The 20,700-nt window shown below is 39.3% G+C and overlaps 1 protein-coding gene across 2 annotated transcripts in view; it reads right to left on the bottom strand.

Moving 5' to 3' along the window:
- The window catches only part of nrp2a (neuropilin 2a), a 143,189-nt gene that overhangs the window by 60,064 nt on the left and 62,425 nt on the right, over nucleotides 1-20,700 (bottom strand). For both annotated transcript variants that reach the window (XM_033980416.2, XM_055227810.1), the window contains exons 5-7: nucleotides 16,309-16,464; nucleotides 14,335-14,504; nucleotides 11,075-11,230 (exon numbers count right to left, since the gene is read on the bottom strand). In XM_033980416.2, the coding sequence (XP_033836307.1) occupies nucleotides 11,075-11,230; nucleotides 14,335-14,504; nucleotides 16,309-16,464 (482 nt within the window). The remainder of the gene's footprint in view (nucleotides 1-11,074; nucleotides 11,231-14,334; nucleotides 14,505-16,308; nucleotides 16,465-20,700) is intronic.

Here is a 20,700-nt window from a genome sequence, read left to right on the forward strand (position 1 = left end):
GAATAGTAAGATGGCCGCCAGGGTGCAGACACACAGTAAGGCAGGTCCTGTGTGTTTGTCAAAAAAAGACTCAAAAAACATCAAATTCCCTTGGATTGTGCCATCAACATATGTATTTGTTGTTGCTTTATGTTGCTACCTTTCTGGAGTTCGATGGGCCCTCGGAAAATGGATAATTCAACTCTATACCCAGCAAAGAGGAGTCAGTACCTCTTGTTCATAAAATTTCTTAATTTTGGATATGCCAGGCCACCCCCAGGCAAACTTGATCAATCAATCACATCTAGATCATCCCTGGGAGCTTTGGAACTTGTGTTAATGCTACTTTTAGCTGGTGATATTGAAATAAATCCTGGCCCAACATCTGAGCTAACCAGGCTACACTCACAGCTACCCTGGTTCCTACCTCAGATGTTTGGGTTACAGCTACAGCTAACCAGTTCTCCACCACCTGGGCTACAGTTAACCGGGCCTCCACCACCTGGGCTACAGCTATCTGGGCCTTCACCACCTGGGCTACAGCTAACCGGGCCTCCACCACCTGGGCTACGGCTAATCGGGCCTCCACCACCTGGGCTACAGCTAACCGGGCCTCCATCACCTGGGCTACAGCTAACCGGACCTCCACCACCTGGGCTACAGCTAACCGGGACTCCACCTCCTGGGCTACAGCTAACTGGGCCTCCACCACCTGGGCTACAGCTACAGCTTATGTATGATTTATTTAAAGATTTTTCAGAATATATACAACAGATAACAAAGAAAGGTGTAGTATCCAAGTCTAATATGAGAGATTATCAATTTTCAGTGTACACACCTTAAAACATATATACACACACAGCCCCCTCATAACAAACCCCTGACAGATGGATGAGAAAACAAACAAAAATATTAAAATAAAATAAAATAAAACAAAAACACACCAAGAATAAAAAACAAAAAACAGACAGAATATGCGCTACTCAAACACTTAGCATAGTTAGATCAGTCACTTGATATCCATGTATATGTGAAACAAAAGGCAGTTCATCGGGTTATCTCCAGTGTCAAAGACGTGACATGATCTAGAAAAGGTAGCCAGACTTCCGTGAATTTAGAATCAGAGCCTTTGAGAGAGTGCCTTATTTTCTCTAGTTTCATAAAAGAGAGGGCATCTTTTATCCATTGAGAGTGAGTAGTTGGGTGAGGGTCTTTCCAGTGCATCAGGATGGACCGCCTGGCCAACAATGTAAGAAAGGCAACAAGATCAACAAAACAGGGTGACAGGGAGTGATTGGCTGGAAGAATCCCAAAAAGAGCAGTCAGTGGGGACCGCCGAACTCTAGCATTGCAAATAACAGAAAGAGAGTCAAATATAGTGTCCCAATATGTGGATAAGGCAGGGCAGGTCAAAAACATGTGAGTGAGATTTGCTGGGCCTAGATTGCATTTTACACAGTTAAGATACACAGGGAAGATTCGGGCAAGCCTACTCTTAGACCAGTGTACTCTATGGACCACCTTACACTGAATGATACAATGCCGTGCACAGATTGAAGAGGAAAGAATACGCTTGAGAATGGACCTCCACTGTTCATCATCGATCACCACCTCGAGCTCCTCAGACCAGGCAATACGAAGATGAGCAGATGTGACATCGAGAGAGGAAAATAACAAGCTATATATTTTGGAGATTGCACCTTTCAGAGAAGGCTTGATTTCCATGATAGTATCGAAGATGGTAGCATCAGGAATACTAGGAGAGCAAGGAAAGTGTCTGCCAATAAAGTTTCGGGCTTGTAGAAACCTAAAGAAGTGGGTATTGGGCAGATTAAAGTTTGAAGATAGTTGGGTAAATGAAGCCAAAACCCCCTCCACATAAAAATCCTTTACAGAAGCCAATCCACAGCTCCTCCATATATCAAAAGTGCTATCAGTAAGTGATGGAGGAAACAGAGAATTAGAAGAGAAAGGGGACAGACGAGGGATTCCCTGAAATCCAAAATGTTCTTTAACCTGAGTCCAAATTTTAAGACAGTTCTTGAGTTCAGTTCTATAATATTATTAGAATAGGTTGTAGGTGATGATTTAAGAGGAAGGCACAAGAGGGAGAACAACGTAGCAGAATTACACGAAGTCTCCTCCATTGGCAACCAGACTGGCATGTCATCATTATTACGGCACCAAAATAACATTGACTGGATATTAACAGCCCAGTAATACAATAAAAAGTTGGGTAAGGCAAGGCCTCCATCCTCCCTGCCTTTTTGCAATGCAATCTTCCGTATTCTGGGAGGTTTTTTGTTCCATAGAAATTGTGCAATAGAGCTATCAAGTGATTGGAAAAAACGTTTAGGAATAAACACTGGTATGCATTGAAAAAGATAAAGAAATTTAGGTAGTATATTCATTTTGATGCAACTAATTCTACCTGCAAGAGAGAGAGAGGCAGCATGGACCAACGATGCAAGTCCTGAGTTAATTGGTCAAGCAGTGGATTAAAGTTGGTCTTAAAGAGATCCGAAAATTCCCTGGTTACGTAAATACCCAAATACCTGATACTCTGAGATAGAGATACTTTAAAAGGCAAGCTGGCAAGAGGGTATGTAATGGCAGCTGGATTGACAGGGAGGAGTTCGCTTTTATTAAGGTTTAATTTATAACCTGAAATCTCCCCAGCTACAGCTAACCAGGCCTCCACCACCTGGGCTACAGCTAACCGGGCCTTCACCACCTGGGCTACAGCTAACCGGGCCTCCACCACCTGGGCTACAGCTTATCGGGCCTCGACCACAAAAAAAGGATAGAAATCCTGTTTTCAACAAACATCGATCAGTCACAATGGTAAGGTACAGAAATCCAATAATGAAAAAGCATAGGAGTCTAAAAATATTTAATACATTAAATAATGCAAGAGCTGTTTGGGATCCATTGTTAAAGAAAAGTGGACTGTTCGGGGGCCATTTAAATGTCCGTAGTATGGTCTCTAAACATGAACAGTTAGAACATTTGATATGTAACTCTAACATAGATTATTTTGCCCTTTCTGAAATATGGTTACACAATTCCTCCCCTGACTCAGCGATATCCTTATCAGGCTTCAGTACTTTCAGGGAGGATAGGGACAAAGGTAAAGGAGGTGGTGTTATTGTATGTTTCAAATAAATACAAATGTAACCAAATTTTGTGGCCTAGTAATATCAAGTTAGAATGTGTGGGTGTAGATATCTTCCTTTCAGCTGAAATGTCACTCACTGTTATCTGTCTTTATCGAAAACCTTCTGCTAAAATAGACTTTTATGACCATTTTAAAGCCCTCCTAAATATGTGCAACCACAAAAAAGAAATAATTCTAATAGGAGATTTCAATATAAATTGGGATGATAAAAAAGGACAGGGAGAAACTCAAATTAATAACTGACCAATTTAATTTCACCCAGCTAATACAGCATCCCACAAGAGTTACTCATCATTCAGCATCCAGAATTGACCTGCTCTTCTCCAACAAACCTGAAAGAATCACTAAAACACAAAATGTATTGACTGGTCTTTCTGATCATAACGCAATCTTCTGTTTGAGAAAATTAAATAAACAACGTTTTGAAAATTCAATTACTAATCATTCAAATAAGCAGTCAAAATTCAATATTATACCAAAAAATCAAGAAAAAAATGTGGAAAGAGCATTAAATGACTTGAATTGGGGAAATTTGTTGTCAACTGATACTGACACTGACACCTGTTCAGAATTATTTCTTTAAAAAATTCAGGAAGTTACTCAGTCCTTCTCTAAAACCACAATTAATAGGAAAAAAAACTACAACTTTCTTCCATGGTTGAACTCAGTGTTTTAAATTAATGAAAATGAGGGATCAACTACTTAAAAAATGTATTAAATCAGGGTTAACCACTGATAGACTAAACTATACATCTGTAAGAAATAAAGTAACATCTAAATTGCGGAGAGCTAAAGCTAACTTTTTTATCACAATAATGGAAAATGCAAAAGGGAATGGGAAACAAATTTGGCAGAATATTAACAAACTAACCATGAGACAGAAAAATCAAGACATTAAAGATACAGAACTAAAGGTTAACAATCAGCTTGTCAATGATCCCGCTGTTTTAGCAGATGAGCTGAATCTGTCCTTCATACAATCTGTGGAAGAAATATCCAAGTTCTCCTATAGTCCTGAAAATGGTACTCAGCAAACTTTTAAAATTAGTCAGATAATGGCATCAGAAGTTATTAACATTATTAATGCAACGAAGAATAGCAAAGCTAAGGACAGTTACAATCTTGACATAGACTTTCTTAAAAAATATAAAGTGGCCTTATCATGCCCCATTGCTCATCTGATTAACTTATCAATAAAACACTCTGTGGTTCCAAGGGCCTGGAAGACTGCAACTGTGACGCCGATTTTTAAGTCAGGGGATATGACATGAAAAATTATAGGCCAATCAGCATAACACCAGTTTTTTCAAAGGTGCTTGAAAAGTGGGTTGCAAAGCAATTAATTGATCATATTGATAACAGCCAATCCCCCTTGCACCCCATGCAGTTTGGTTTCCGTACGTTACATTCCACTGAATCTGCAATAACAACATTCTTAGAAAAGGTTAAAGGTTATTTGGATAAAAAAAAACATATGTGGGAGCAGTTTTTTTAGATTTAACAAAAAGCGTTTGACAGCGTTCTCCTTCAACTTCTCTAACAAAACTATAAAATGGATATTTATCCAATAGAAAACAGTGTTCTGTGATAAATGGGGTGGAGTCCTCTTTTCGAGATTGCCCTCTAGGGGTTCCCCAAGGGTCAATTTTGGGCCCCCTTTTATTTTCCATTTACATTAATGACCTTCCAGACACTTGTAAAGATGTGGACATACAGCTTTATGCAGACGATGCTGTGCCCTTTACAAGTGGGAAAAATTTCGAAGAAAAGTATCTCAAATTCTTTCATCAGCATTAATACATGTTGAGAATTGATTCACCAGGTCCTGTCTCCTATTAAACACACAAAAAAACGTGTGTATGTTGTTTTTTTTTTCTAAGAAAAAAAATATATATAATCAGATCAAATGTGTATTTTAAAAGTCAAGAATTAAAATTAGTGAAGGAGTTTAAATATCTGGGAGTAATGTTGGACTCTGCACTTACATATAAAAACATGTTAAAACGGTGTCTAGAATAGTCAAATACAATCTATACAATTTTAATCAAATACGCAGGTCATTAACTGATGAAGCTGCAATGATGTTTTTACATTGTATGATCTTTTCTCACATTAGTTATTGTATAACCAGTTGGTCTTTGTCAGGTGTTACAACTCTTAAGCCAATAGAGTCCCTCTATAAAAAAGCTCTGAAAATATTGGACAAGAAATCCTTTACTTACCACAGTTGCAATGTTCTCTCCAAATACAATCTGTTGAGCTTTCAGAATTTCATCAAATTTAGAAATGCCTGTTTGATGTATAAGACTTTACATGGTTTAGCTTCACCCCCACTCAATGACTATATTAGGTACAGGTCAACTCTTTCATCTCGCTCCACCAGGGCCACAACCAGAGGTGACTGTGAGGTGCCTGACAGAAAAACCTCTTTTAGTCAAAATGTGTTTTCATATAAGGGCAGTGTTCTGTGGAACAGTTTACCACCTGCAGTAAGAGACTCCCCCAGCTTCACTACTTTTAAAGGCCATTTAAAGACATGGCTCAGGTCAACACAGGTGTGTGATCATGTACAATAGTTTATAATGTGCAATTGGCAATATGCAATATATTATTTATTAATTAATGATTTATTAATATTTTACTTACGGACAGCAGAATATGCAATATACTAATGAATTTTACCTTTGAGGGCACATGCAATATATTGTAGAATAGCACTATATAAGACGGATTATTTAGCAATTTCACCTTGCACCTTATCTAAGTCTGTGATCTTGAGACTGACCATCTCTTTATGTCTGTTTGTTTTATTGTGTTGTCTCTCTGGTGTATTGTTTTTACTGTGTGCATTTGTTTTATGATTGCATCAACCTGTCTAGGGACAGCAGATGGAAATTAGCCTTGGGCTACAATCTGACAACATATTTACATATCTTGTATATGTTCATTAATGTGTTTGTCCCTATTTAAAAATAAATACATAAATAAATAAAATAAATAAATAGTAGTAGGAATAGTAGTATAAACAGTAGTAGTGGAATAGTAGTAATAGGCATAGTAGTAGTAGAATAGTAGTAGTAGTAGTTTAGTAATAGTAGTACAAGTGGGAATAGTAGTAGAAATTAGAAATAGTAGTAGTAAGAATAGTAGGAACAGTAATAGTAGTACAGTAGGAATAGTAGCAGTAGTATAGTAGTAGTAGTAGTAGTAGTAGTAGTAGTAGTAGTAGTAGTAGTAGTAGTAGTGTAGTAGTAGTGTAGTAGTTGTGGAATAGTAGTAGTAGAAATAGCAGTTTCAGTCATCAACTCAATACAGTATATAGAATACTTTTACCAAAATAATATGAAAGCAATTTTGCATGGTACTAACAAAGATAGATTCTAAAGCTAGTAGTAGTAGTACCACTGGTTGTATAGTAGTAGTAGTAGCCACTGTAGTAGTAGTAGTAGTAGTAGTAGTAGTAGTAGTAGTAGTAGTAGTAGTAGTAGTAGTATTTATATTTACACACACAATAGCGCTCAAAGCATCCACTACACTTCCACTACAATGAAATACAGAGTAACAGTAGTAGTAGTATCTCCAAACAACTGAATTAAAAGTATATAATGCACAATTATAAACTTTCATTTTTGCCATTGATCAAACTGTAAAATGGCATCATATCCACGGTTGATTTGAAACCTTCCTTCCTCTATCCTGTGCTCATAACCTGATTCTGCACTCACATATGGATCTCTTATTAGACCTCATCTCTGGGAATAATTATTCAAATGAAATCTTCTGACAAGGAGATGGAGGAGAGGATTCAAACTGCTGCGTCTCTGCTTTTAACGTTCACACAGAGCTCAAGAAATGGGGAAACTTTTTCAAATTGTCAAAAAAAAAAAAAAAAGAATTGTGATTTAAAAGTGCAAGTTTTAACAAGTCATGAGTTAATTAGGCGCATATGTGGAGAGTGCTGTTTGGAATTAGCAACAGGATTTTGGTGTGAAAAAGTGTGCAAAAACAAGCTTAGAGGTAGCACCAAAATGACTAGTGCGACTCACGTGTTTGAAGTGTGGGGAAAACAATTTCAAACTAGTATTAATCTTTATATGGATTGATATGCCAGGCCACATTTGAGTTAAATTACATTATATTATCAGTTTATATATTTCTACATTATACACTATTTCTACTTTAGACTAGGTTTTAGTCCAAGTTTGGATCAGGTTAGACCTTGTTTAGATAATGTTTGTCCCGATTTTAACTAGATTTATTTCTAGTTGTAGTCTTTGGTTCTGGTTAAATTTAACTTTAGCCCAGGTTTAGTCCTGGTTTAGTCTGTCACTGTACCATGACTGTAAAGCAGACCAGATAAGGACCCCTCAACCCCCTGTCTATGGGACCCCTGATGAGAGCAAGCTTTCCCCACTTAAAGACTGCACAGGGGGTTTAGGGCGCACTAAACCATGACTACACAGGGATTATCAGTCACGCAAGAGTCAAATTAACATGGACTATGTAATCTAAGACATTAGAAAGCAGCACTTTTAGCTATGATAAATTCTGATTATTTACAGCTAAAAGTTTTAGTACAATTATAACAGGATTAAGTGGTTGTCAAATCACCCAAACAACTACTGTATTCCCTCCTAGTTTAGGACATCCATCTTGTCCTTAAACTAATTTCATTTTTCCCCTAGCAACCATGCACGGCAATGCAATCCCCACGCATTGTAGGGTCTGTCTGAAAAATGTCTCTTCAACAGATTAGAGGCATCCGATTACAAGCTAGCCCCAGACGCGTCGTTACAAGCTAGCAGTCCAGACAGGCCGAGTTTAGCCTGGGGTATTTAAAGTGGAGGCCAGATTGGTGCATGTAAAGCTATAGAAGATAGAAGCCCTGGGAGAGACAGGGAATTTATACAGATCAAAAAGACTATGGATTATCTCACAGTCAGTGCAATGTTGTGCTCCTCTAATAAGATGGGCTATAGTTGAAAGAGAAAGTTAACAGAATTCTAAGCATTTTTGATGAATAAAATTGGCTCTGTGCACAACAGCGCCCAGCTAGCCTACTGTTAGCATCACTATTTCCTATCCAATTATAACTCTATGGGATTTTCATCAAGTCACACTAAAATTCAGAATACTTAATTGACCATTTCTGTGTTTAGAAAAGGAGATGTTCATTTTGAGACATAATAAATATTAAAACAATGCCACAAACTGAAGTAATCTACATATATTACTTAAATTCTTTGTAATAGTTTGTTTATTTAAAATGTTAAACATTTGATAAAAGCATTAGCTTTGAGACACAGTGAGCTAGCTAGCGTGCTGCTGTGCACGGAGCCTTGATGATAAAATCCATTTTTAGTTGTAGAATAGACCTAGTTGTAGAATAGACCTTTTTTGGCATTGAGTTTCAGCCTCCTGAATATGCAACATTTTCAGGACTTTTTCCTGTTCAAATTATATAATATTTAGTTTTAAATTGTTAAACACTATGGCAATGGTCCTAATTTTTCAGCACTCTGGAACTCATGGATAGCTTGATATAGCATTACAGTTGTGCGGTTTTCTTTAGTTTAAAACATATTTGAATGATTTGTGTATTTTTAAACATTTACTACTTTTACTTACTATTGAACTGACTATAATAATACATAAATTCCATCTCATTTGGACTTCCTTGTTAATCCTAGATACCCCACACTGGTTAGAACAATCACAGCAGGATGCACTGGTAATGGGACTGTACTGGATTATCTCCCTCACACACACACACACACACACACACACACACACACACACACACACACACACATCCCTTTAATACCTACCCTTTAATACCTCCCCCTTTAATGTCACTCTTTTGGCTTAGAATCCCAAATTACCTTAACCCAGATGGAGGGGTGAAAGTTCAAATCCCCTCCAGACATGTCCATACAGTAGACTGCAAAACAACAACGTGCAGTGGTATAAGTCCTGGTCTTTGGTTAGACCTGGTTTACACCAGGTTTAGTCCTGGTTGAGTCCTGGTTGAGTCCTGGTTGAGTCCTGGTGTAGTCTCGGCTGACTTCTAGTTTTAGACCAGGTTTAGTCCTTTTCAATATCTGATTCAATTTCTAGTTTAGTCCCTGTTTCAATCTTAGAACATTTCAGACACATTTTATGCACCAGAATCTAGTAGGAAACAGACTTGAACTTTGTGTACTTGCCCTCTAAACCACATTTCATAATCGGAACATTTGTTTAGATGTGCTGGTGAGAGAAAAATGATGAATAGTTTTACAGATAACACTGCATAGAAGAGTGCATTGTCCTCTTACCCTCCTTTCTCCTCGCTATCTAATGTCGGCCATTTTGACTCCTGTTTTTCTGGCCCCTGTCTCATGACTTTTGGTCACGCATCGTAAACTTTTTCAAGGCAGAGTGCTTAGAGTGAGGAATCTGCTGATAAAGCTACAGGATGTACCGAGGAGAAAGAAGTTATGGCTAAAATGTGCAGAAAAGCAGAGAGACAGAGAAGTTTTTACGCAATCAAACATAAGAAAGAACTGCCACAAGAAGCTATATGAAGTTGGTTAAAGCGGACCTATTCTGCAAAATTGACTTTTCAGAGCTTTTAACTATGTTATAGTATAGCAGTATTTAATCACTTATTTTCAAGACACTATATTGACGATCAACACCCATTTTCACCACCAGAAGTGCACACCCACTGCTCTTTACGCACTACTTCGTTCTCCAGTTTTCATTTTCTTAATTGGTAATACTTGTAGGATTCCACAAATGAGGACATTCGTTCTATTGAATAATGATTTGCAGAAACTACTTATCAAGTGCCTGAACACAGCAACAAGTGTCCTGAGTGTAAAAACAATTGTGCCTCTTGGAATTTGAAGTGTTGATAAGAGGTGCAAGAAGACATATGCCTTTACAAAATAAATAAATAAATAAGTAAAAAATATTCTGAACATTAAAAATATTCAAAATTGAACATTTTGCATTGTTGCTGTTCTTCTTCTAAAAAATGTGTTCTCCTCATTTGTGGAAGCCAGGTCCTAGGAGGTTAAAATGTCCAAATTATAACAGCAATCCATGGATGTCATAGATTATAACTATAGAGCAGACACAAGCACAATATGTGTTCTTTGAGAACAATCACCACTAAATACTACCAATGGAATAAGTCTTAAAATAATGCATGAATGCATAAGGTAAGTGAGGAATAACTTTAGACCACTGTAAACTGTTTAAAAGAACTAAAAGAGAAGCCAGCATGGACAAACTAGTGCTTAATGAAGGTTGATATTTTAAAATAATCTTAAATTTGACACTGAATTAATACCAAGGGAAGTATGTTGCCCTAAAGGTCATCCAAATTGCATATTATTATTATTATAAGTTTTTCTACTGTCAGTCAATCATAGTCTAGTATCGTAGCCTCTCCACCAATCTCTTAATCCATTAATATAAATGCGCGCTCTCGCTCCTCCCACTCCTTCTCTGTCACATCTCCTTTGCAGCAGCAAAACCATCAGCCTCGCCATCTCCTCCTCTTCACCTCCACTAGTGTTCCATTTAGGGTTGTCAAAAGAATCGAAAATAAGATACTAATCTATGCTAAAACTTGTATTGAAACTAGATACTCATTTGTCCTTTTTTATTATCATTGTGGTATCGGAATCAGTATCACGTACAGTCTATTCCTTAGTATCAAAATCGAGTTTGAAATTTTTATATCATGACAACATACTCCATCTCCATCTGATCACTGACCTCTCTATCTGCTGCTCTTTAACTGCTAAAGTCTATCAATAAACTATTCATTGTCCTCTAAAAAACAATGCCATCAAACCAGTTTTCAACCATCGCTGTGGGAAACCACCATGAAATTCCAGTCCAGTGAATTGCTGCTACATTTACCTTGTGGCTCTTGCCGTGGCGATAAACCATCCAGTCCTCTCCGTTGGTGCTGACCTCTAGTTTGAATGATGTTACAAAGTAGGACTTTTGCGTCTCCTTGGAAACAGCCCCCTGTGTCGCGATCCCGGTCAGGACTTTGAGGAAGTGAAGATCCACCTGGAGAGACAAAGAAGGATTATCTTAATTCTAATTGACTTTCTAGAGCTTTTAACTATGTTATAATTGTTTCCCTCTCATTTGCTCACTCAAAGTTGTATTTAGAGGGATTCATGCATGTTTGAATAATCTTTATGCTCCTGTATTCAAAATCTCATTGCTCCGATCCATTTTTTCACAACCACTGGCATACTGCCACAGTGACATATTTTTGTTTCCTTAATCTGTGATACACAGAGAATTTGTGATTTATTTCTTCTATTATGTCATTTTATATATTAAATATAAATTATATATATATATATATATATATATATATATATATATATATATATATATATATATTTATATATATATATATATATATATATATATATATATATATATATATATATATATATATATATATATATATATATTTATATATATATATTATATATTCCAATTTTAAATGTCCAAAATAAAACAATAATGCTGGGTTTCATATATCATACCTATAGCTGACAAAAATATGCACACATGTTTTTTAACTATCACTGTTTTGAGTTGTTGTGCTTAAATGTTTGGGTTTGGATTGTTTAGTCATCACAGTTTCTATTCTGTTTGTATATTATTTTTGTTTTGTTAAAAATATATTTTTAAAAACTACCATGACAATAATATACAAGATAAATGATTATTGTATGAATACATACAAAATTGGTTTAGCTGTCTACATTTTATTTATCAATACTACTCAATGCCTTTAGGAGACTTGCTCCAAGCTACAAACACTTTGATAATAAACTGTCTATATATAAACTGACTATAACTTTTTGGAAAATGGAGAGTGAATTTGAAACTACATTTACACAGTTAAAAAAAGATGATTTATGTAAAAAACGTATACGCTGTATTACCAAAATACAATTTTTTGCAAAGTTCAAATCTGTTAAGGTGAATTCTGCCTAGCAACACATATTGTGTAAACATGTGCGCATTAGTGCATAGACAGTTTATAGCTCTACCTAAAGCCTTTAGTGTCTGCAGACAGGATTATTGAACTGTCCAGATGTTTACACACGCACAACAGCTGTACAGAACTCTATGAGGGCACCATACATGGTTTGATCACATTTTAAGCTGGTTCAAAATGTTTTTATAAGTTGCTTCACATCCATAGTTTGAATATGAAAAGTAAAAACATTGTATATCAACAAAAATAGTTAGAATGTGGTTGCAGATATGATTATTAAAATATTCATAGCTTTAGCCGTAACATAATGTAAGTATTTTTAGAACAGGTTGAACATTTAGGTTTATTTACCTTTATTTATTCATTTATTTATTTATTCATGTTTTTATTTTTTATTTTATTTTATTTTTTTTTTACATTAAAATACTTAAGAATATGTAGTTGCACACAGGATTATTGAACTATTCAGATGTTGGCGTAGACATAACAGCTGTGTAGGATCCAGTGGGGGACGGACAGCATTTGCCCCCCACGCCAGAGAAGCCACTGGGGCATCGACAGTTAGATGTCTGTGTTTCTTCTTCTTATAGAGCCTAAGATCAATGTCTCTAATGCTAGAATCCATCCTCACAGATGACATCATCTATCAAAGTGTGCTCCTACGTGCTGCAGTTTGAGACAGAGGAGATGGAGAGAGGAGGAGAGAGCCTTATCACAAGTCTACACAGCGCTTCACTGACTTTGAATGGTGGCCTACAGTACCAAGATGGAGGCTAAAGCTGCTATCTGCAGTGACTAAATACATAAAGAGTTGTAAATAAACAGCTACGAAAATACATGTAGAAAGACTGAGGTCTGGGTTAGTCCTGGTTTAGTCCTGGTTTAGTCCTAGTTTAGTCATGGTTTAGTCCTGGTTTAATCCTGGTTTAGTCCTGGTTTAGTCCTGGTTTAGTCCTTGTCCAGACCTGGTTCAGACCTGCTCTGTAATCCAGTTACGGCATAGTCTTGGTCTATCAGTCCTGGGTGAGTTAGATCTAGTCCTGACTTACACTAGTCCCTCTTTCCTCCTGATTCAGTTCTGGTTTAGACCTATGACCTTATATCTGTGTAATCCCTCAGTGGTCCAGGGAGGTTCTATAGTGGTCCATGGGCGTATATGAATCTATATGATCTGATACAGCTCAAGATCATTCTAAAAATATTCAAGAAAGGTTCATTTCTGTCTCATGAATGGGACTTTTTTAGTATATATAGTATAGTATATTTGCTCAAATGAGTATCTAGTTTCGAGGCTTGTTTTAGTAGTGATTAATCTGATTTGTGCCGTGGTGGAGGGGCTCAATCCAAATGAATCCATATTTTACTGTACACATACCCTTTTTTGTATTTTTATTTTTTGTATGAGCAGTGACTATTTCAAACGTTGCACCACTGTTATAATAAACGAGCTGAATCTCATTTGCATTGATGTTTATGGGGGAAAATCCTGACTACCGGACCATTACCGGGATTAGAACAGATTACCATTTTAAACAGACATTAATCGTGCATTGATATGATTTACATGTACATTTATTCTATAGCAGCAAAGGGCGAGTCTACTGGCATTTTGAATAATATGCAAATCTAACAATTTATTTAAACAGGCGTCGGTCCATAGACAAATATACATATAACAGCTTTGGTGTGCGCGTCTTTAGTTATGCAAGCGAAGCCATTATTTTACATTTCCAACTGGATTTAACACAAACATAGGAACAATTATCTCTCCCATCTATACTCTATACCCATCTATACTCTCTGGTACTGTTCGTCCCGTCTCCGTCTCAGCTACTCACGCTCTGTCCCTGGACCACGACAAACACCTCGCTCCTGATGCACCAATTGATCTATCGTCATTTTTGCACTTGCACTCCTGTAAATAAACACTGTTAAACCTTTCCCCGAGTTCTGTCTTTTTGGTCCCTCCTGTCAGATGTTACGACATGTTTGTTTTTTTCCCCAAATTCTTGTTGCTCTCTGATGGTTCTGTTTCAGGGTTGCCAGAATTAAAAACAGCTTCTGGATGGGAGTCAAAAAGTCTTGATTTCAAAAACAGTATCCAGATTACCTTTTATACCTTGTATTGTAAATATACCTATAAACTGACCTGTATAAACTCCTTGTTGCTGTCCTCCGATGGCGTCCAGGCGTTGTCATCGTTGTTGAGCCGAGCTTGCCGTGGCAACCAACGACTGTCATAAAAAGTGGTAGATGCTGAAATCTGGTCGTCACTGATTTTCCCCGACTCCATCCCCAACGGCATACTGCAGTGAAAGGCTGAGGAAGCACAAGGTACAAGGGTTAGGGGAGGGAGTAGGAGTAGAATTAGAATTAGAGTTGTTAATATTTGCAGATTGTACAAGCAGAACTTTATTCATCCATTTTCTTCCACTTATCCGGGGCCGGGTAGCGGGGGCAGCAGTCTAAGCAGAGACTCCCAGACTTCCCTCACCCCGGACATATCCTCCAGCTCCTCCAGTTGGACCCCAAGGCCATAGTTGCATTATGTTTTGGAACTATAGTAGTAGTAGTGGTGGTAGTGGTAGTACTAGTAATAGTAGTAGGAGTAACAGGAATTGTAAATTTAGAGTTGTCAATATTTATTTATTTATTTTTATTTATTTATTTCGAGCACATGTACCAGGTACACTTACAGCACATTTCACAAATTAATCCTTATATAAGCTCAAAAAGAAGTGGGAATAAGAAAACTTATTAAATCCCACCCCTGTCTTCATTTAAGACATAATTCAATGCTTTGTTTAAGCTTCCTATTCAGTTGAAAAAGAAAAAAAAGCAAGAAAAAAAAAAAGCAAATATATACACACACACAATTACATTATTTTTGGAACGGGATTAGTAGTAGTAATGGTGGTGGTAGCACCAAAGGCTATAGAAGTAGTAGGCTTAAACAATTGCAATATTAGTAATGCTAATAATACAGCACAATTATTTTATTACTCCACTATAGACTGTTGCCATTTTCAAGTTTGTTTTTACCATAGCATGTCATAACATTCCCACTTAATCTATACCTTTCTTTTTCCCCTTAAATAATGCCTCACTCCCTCACGTTCTCCTCTCTAAAGCTTATAGTGTTGTATGTGCAAATTTAAATTAACTTCACCTCAATCTTACCTGGTCTCACCTGAGGGATGACCTGCCTGCCCTTTGTCTCCCCGTAACCCTGTTTAAAAACATTATTCTACATTGTACTCTTAAGACTTATCTCAATGACTTTCAAAAATTTAAATCTACTTACTTATTTTACAGCTTGGCCAAAGTATTGCCCTTATTCTATACTGTTTGAGAATCAGGAAGTGTGTTGTTGCTAGTTGTTGTTAGCAAAACTCCACTCTGGTGTCTGGGAGTTGTGAAAAGCACTTATGAATCGTGGATGCTCTAAATGCATAAGGTAACTGAGGAATAACTTTGGACCATTACAAACCATAAATAATAAAATATATCCACAATCTAGTTTAGTCCTATCTTAGTTCTGGTTTGGTCATTGTTATGTTCTGGTGTAGGCTACTGGTTTAGGCTTACTTTAGTCCACATTTAGTCCTGTATAAAACCAAGTTTAAACTTGGTTTAGTCATAATTTAGTCCAGGTTAAGTTCTGGTGTATTCCACTAGTTTAGACCTATAATTTGTTCCACATTTGGTCCTGCATACGACCAGATTTAGTCATGGGTTAGACCTGGTTAAGTCTAAGTATAGTCCTTGTTAAGCTCTGCTGTAGTCTATTGGTTTAGGCCTACTTTAGTCCAAATTAGTCCTGTATAAACCAGGTTTAGCCTTAGTTTAGACCTGGTTTAGTCTTGGTTAAGTTCTGGGGTTGTCTACTGGTTCAGGCTTAGTTTATGCCACATTTAGTCTTGTATAACACCAGGTTTAGTCTTGGTCTAGACCTGGTTAAATTCTGGTGTAGTCTACTGGTTTAGGTCTATAATTCAGTCCACATTTAATACTGTATAAGACCTAGTTTAGTTCATCTTTTGTTTTGGACCTTCTCTTAGACCATTCACCAGCAAAGTTCCATAGTACAATTTTAAATAAATAAATAATAATATATACTCACAATCACTGACTTCCTTGTGTGTCATGTTATAGCGCGCAGAGAAGCCATCTTTAGCGACTGCCATGTCCGTGTGGAAGGAAAGGGAGAGGAGACCCGATGAAGAGCGGATCTCAGGAGGGATCTTAGTACCACAGTATCGACCAATCAGAGGAGAGACTGAAAACAAACCAGAAGTGAAGGTTAGGAATACTGAGGCATAGGTTAGACCTGATTCAAATCTAGTTCAGTCCTCTTAGGGTTTAGACCGGGTTAAGACTGGGTTAAGACTGGGTTTAGACTGGGTTTAGACTGGGTTTAGACTTGGTATAGACTGGGTATAGACCTCATTTAGACCTAGTTTAGACCTGGGTAATACCTGGTTTGATGGTTGTTTACTTCAGGTCGGTTTAGTCCTGATTTAAACATAATTTAGATGGTTTAGTTCTGATTTAGACTTGGGTTTAGACCTGGTTTCATTCTGGTTTCATCCTGGTTTCATCCTGGATTCATCCTGGTGTGACGATATGTTAGTCTTGATATATTGATGTACATCTGGGTTTAGTCCTGCTTTACTCATGCTTTTGTCCTGGTTTAGTCCTGGATTAGACCTGCATTAGACCTGCATTAGACCTGCATTAGACCTGCATTAGACCTGCATTAGACCTGGATTAGACCTGCATTAGACCTGGTTTAGACCTGGTTTAGTCCTGGTTTAGTCCTGGTTTAGACCTGATACAGAGCTCGCACAAATCCATTACTTATACCACTGTACCAATTTGAACCTGACATTTCAAACTAAACGTAAAGAAAGCGAGACTAATTTGTGTTTGTGCATTTTCCTCTGAGTAAATAGGACCTTTTGTATCTGTAGTGTTTCTGTCTTTGAGTAAAACTAAATCTGGACCAAAGCCAAACCCGGAGAGCTTCACTGACCTTTGTGAGCGCAGGACTTTAGCTGCGCTTCTTTATAATTAATACGCCATAAACACAAAACCACTACTTTAAATCAAACAGGCACTTTCTACAGCAAGAACCCAAATGCTTTCTATTTGCTCTATGCCCAAAAACACTTTATATCTACCATTACTGCTGCTGCTGCTGCTACTGCTGCTACTACAGCTACTGCTGCTGCTGCTGCTATTACTATTACTACTACTACTAGTGAAAATGTCAGCTAAAATATTATTTAGGCCTTATTTGCGGCCAAACAAGGAATAAACTAATAGAATCCAGGTCTAAACTTGGTCTAAACTATGTGAAAATCAAGTCTGATCCAGATCTTAACCAAGTCTAAACCAAGACTAAACAAGATCTAAATCCACTCAGGCCTATTGCTTTAAATAAAATGTCTCAAATTATAGTCCAGATTGTCTTGGGGGATTATCTGTAGAACAGTGTGAGCCCTGTAGTCCTCCTCTCTGACACAGTCCAAACACAGACCTCCATCTGTCCACAGAGCTAAGCCATAACCCCAACTGGATATATATATAGATATATACACGTCTCTACAACATCGCGTGGCAGTCAGGGAATTATAGGGGAATCACACTCCTCAGCCTTCCCAGTAAGGTCTATTGCACGGTACTGGTGAGGAGAATCCAGCCGATAGTCAAATCTCTGATTCAGGAGGAGCAGTGCGGTTTTCGTCCCGGTCGTGGAACACTGGACCAGCTCTATACTCTCCATCGGGTCCTCAAGGGTTCATGGGAGTTTGCCCAACTAGTCCATATGTGTTTTATGGATCTGGAGAAGGCGTTCGACCGTGTCCCTTGTCGTGTCCTTTGGCGGGTGCTCCGAGAGTATGAGGTCCGGGGCCCAGGGCTGCCCTTTGTCACTGGTTCTGTTCATTATATTTATGGACAGAATTTCTAGGCGCAGCCTATCTCTAAGGTGCTCCCTTAGAGATAGGGTGGGGAGCTCAGTCATACAGGAAGAGCTCGGAGTGGATCCGCTGCTCCTCATTGATCTCCTGAGGATGCCTCCTGGACGCCTCCCCAAGGAGGTGTTCTGGGCATGTCCCACCGGGAGGAGACCCCAGGGAAGACCCAGGACACGCTGGAGGGACTATGTCTCTCAGCTAGCCTGGGAATGCCTTGGGGTCATACTGGAGGAGCTGGAGGATGTGTCTGGGGTGAGGGAAGTGGAAAAGAGGGTATGAGACCAACCGCAGAGGGTGAGAAGGATAAAAAATAAAAAAATAAAAGTTTAGTCCCGTTTCAGTCAGTATGAGGATGAGGATTGCAAGTATTCTCAGGAGCCTTCTTCACCCTAAACCCCAAATCGGATCTTGTCTCTTCGCCTCAAGCTCTCTCTCTAACTGGGTTACTTTTATCCTCATAATTCCCTCTTTAAACGGGATCAATTGTTTTGGAGCCTTCCGAATTCACAACTATAATTGGAATTTTAAATCCTATCTTTCTTTTTTCATTTTTGAATAATTAGGGCAATATCGTCCGTCAGTGTTTAACAAAGGAAAGTGAGGAATTCTTGAGAACAGCAGACATTTGAAATTGTTATTAAATATAGAAAATGTGAAGTTGGTACAAAGGCCACATATAGTGTAATAGTGACAGGTTTAGTGACAAACTGACAACAGAATGAGTAAAGTTGAGATTAGGTTAAGGTTTATTGATCCCTATGGGACAGTCATTCAATGTTGTTTGTGTCATGATCCGCAGTGTCCACTCCTGGTTTTCCTCCCTGCGTGCTCCTTCCCTCCCTCACCTGCCAGATCTGGGCTGGGCTCCTGGCTCCTCCCGCGCGCACCTGCAGCCCATCAGTGCAATCAACATGCCTGCTGGGCATAAAAGGAGCTGGGAGAGGAGACTCAGCGCGGGAGCATTGTTGTGTTCACTTCTTCCCTGTTGTGTTCACGTCATCCCTGTTGTGTCTCTACCTTCCTGGCTGTTCCGTGTTCCCGTGTTCCGGCCCTGGATGTCTCCTGCCTGCTCTGCCCTATGCCCGTCTGGTCTGCCTGTTGTCCTGTGGTCCCTTCATGTCCTCGGTCCCTGTGTTTCCTGTGTTCCTGCTCACCTGCTCACCTCCGGATCACCCACTGGTTGTACATTGTCCTATTATTACAATAAATCCTGTAAATATTCCCCGAGTCTGCATCCTTTGGTCCGCTACACTCACCCGTTACGACAGAACGATCCCGCCAACTATGGACCAAGCAGACTCGGGGTCATCGGACAAGACTACCAGCCCACCCTGCTTACCTGTTTGTCTCCGGTTCACGGGCCTATTCCCCATTGGCCGTCCTGCACCAGCCGGTCCACTCCCAACCTGTCTGCTCCTCGCCTGGACCGTTGTGGCTCCGCTGGACACCGTTTCCCGTCCAGGGACCTCCTCGTTCCTTCTGAACCTTGTCTGGACCGTGGTAGCTCCGCTGGACACCGTTTCCCGTCCAGGGACCGCCTCGTGTCCTCTGCTCCCTCGTCAGGACAGTCGCAGCTCCACTGAACATCATGCTCCGTCCAGGGACCTCTTCTTGTCCTCTGCCCCCTCGGTGGGACCCTCGCAGCTCCGCTGGACTCAGCTTTCCGTCGAGGGACCTCGTGGTGTCGTCCGCCCGTTCCCCGGACCGTTGTTGCCCCTCTGGACAGTCTACCGGCCCGCACCAGTGACATTTTTGCCCTCCGTCCGGCTCCCCTCCGCCCACCCGTATCAATTTTTGGGCCACCAGGAGGTGGCCCTTGGGGGGGGTACTGTCATGATCCGCAGTGTCCACTCCTGGTTTTCCTCCCTGCGTGCTCCTTCCCTCCCTCACCTGCCAGATCTGGGCTGGGCTCCTGGCTCCTCCTGCGCGCACCTGCAGCCCATCAGTGCAATCAACATGCCTGCTGGGCATAAAAGGAGCTGGGAGAGGAGACTCAGCACGGGATCATTGTTGTGTTCACTTCTTCCCTGTCGTGTTCACGTCATCCCTGTTGTGTCTCTACCTTCCTGTCGTCCCTGCATTCCTGGCTGTTCCGTGTTCCCATGTTCTGGCCCTGGATGTCTCCTGCCTGCTCTGCCCTACGCCCGTCTGGTCTGCCTGTCGTCCTGTGGTCCCTTCATGTCCTCGGTCCCTGCCTGTGTTTCCTGTGTACCTGCTCACCTCCGGATCACCCACTGGTTGTACATTGTCCTATTATTACAATAAATCCTGTAAATATTCCCCGAGTCTGCATCCTTTGGTCCGCTACACTCACCCGTTACGACAGTTTGATTAGTTTATGGTCTATATATAGACTGGTCTGGTTCACTTTTAGCCTTAGTTTTTACATTCTTTATATCTGGTTTAGTCCTAGTTTAGACCTGTTTAAGAATTTGTTTCGATCTGGTTTAATTTTATTTAAGTCCCGGTTTTGTCCTGGTTTATACCTGGTTTAGTTCATGTTCGCTTCCTATTGGTCCAAACTACAAACCCAG

Source organism: Periophthalmus magnuspinnatus, chromosome 2 (assembly GCF_009829125.3).
Source record: "Periophthalmus magnuspinnatus isolate fPerMag1 chromosome 2, fPerMag1.2.pri, whole genome shotgun sequence".
Lineage (NCBI taxonomy): Eukaryota > Metazoa > Chordata > Actinopteri > Gobiiformes > Gobiidae > Periophthalmus > Periophthalmus magnuspinnatus.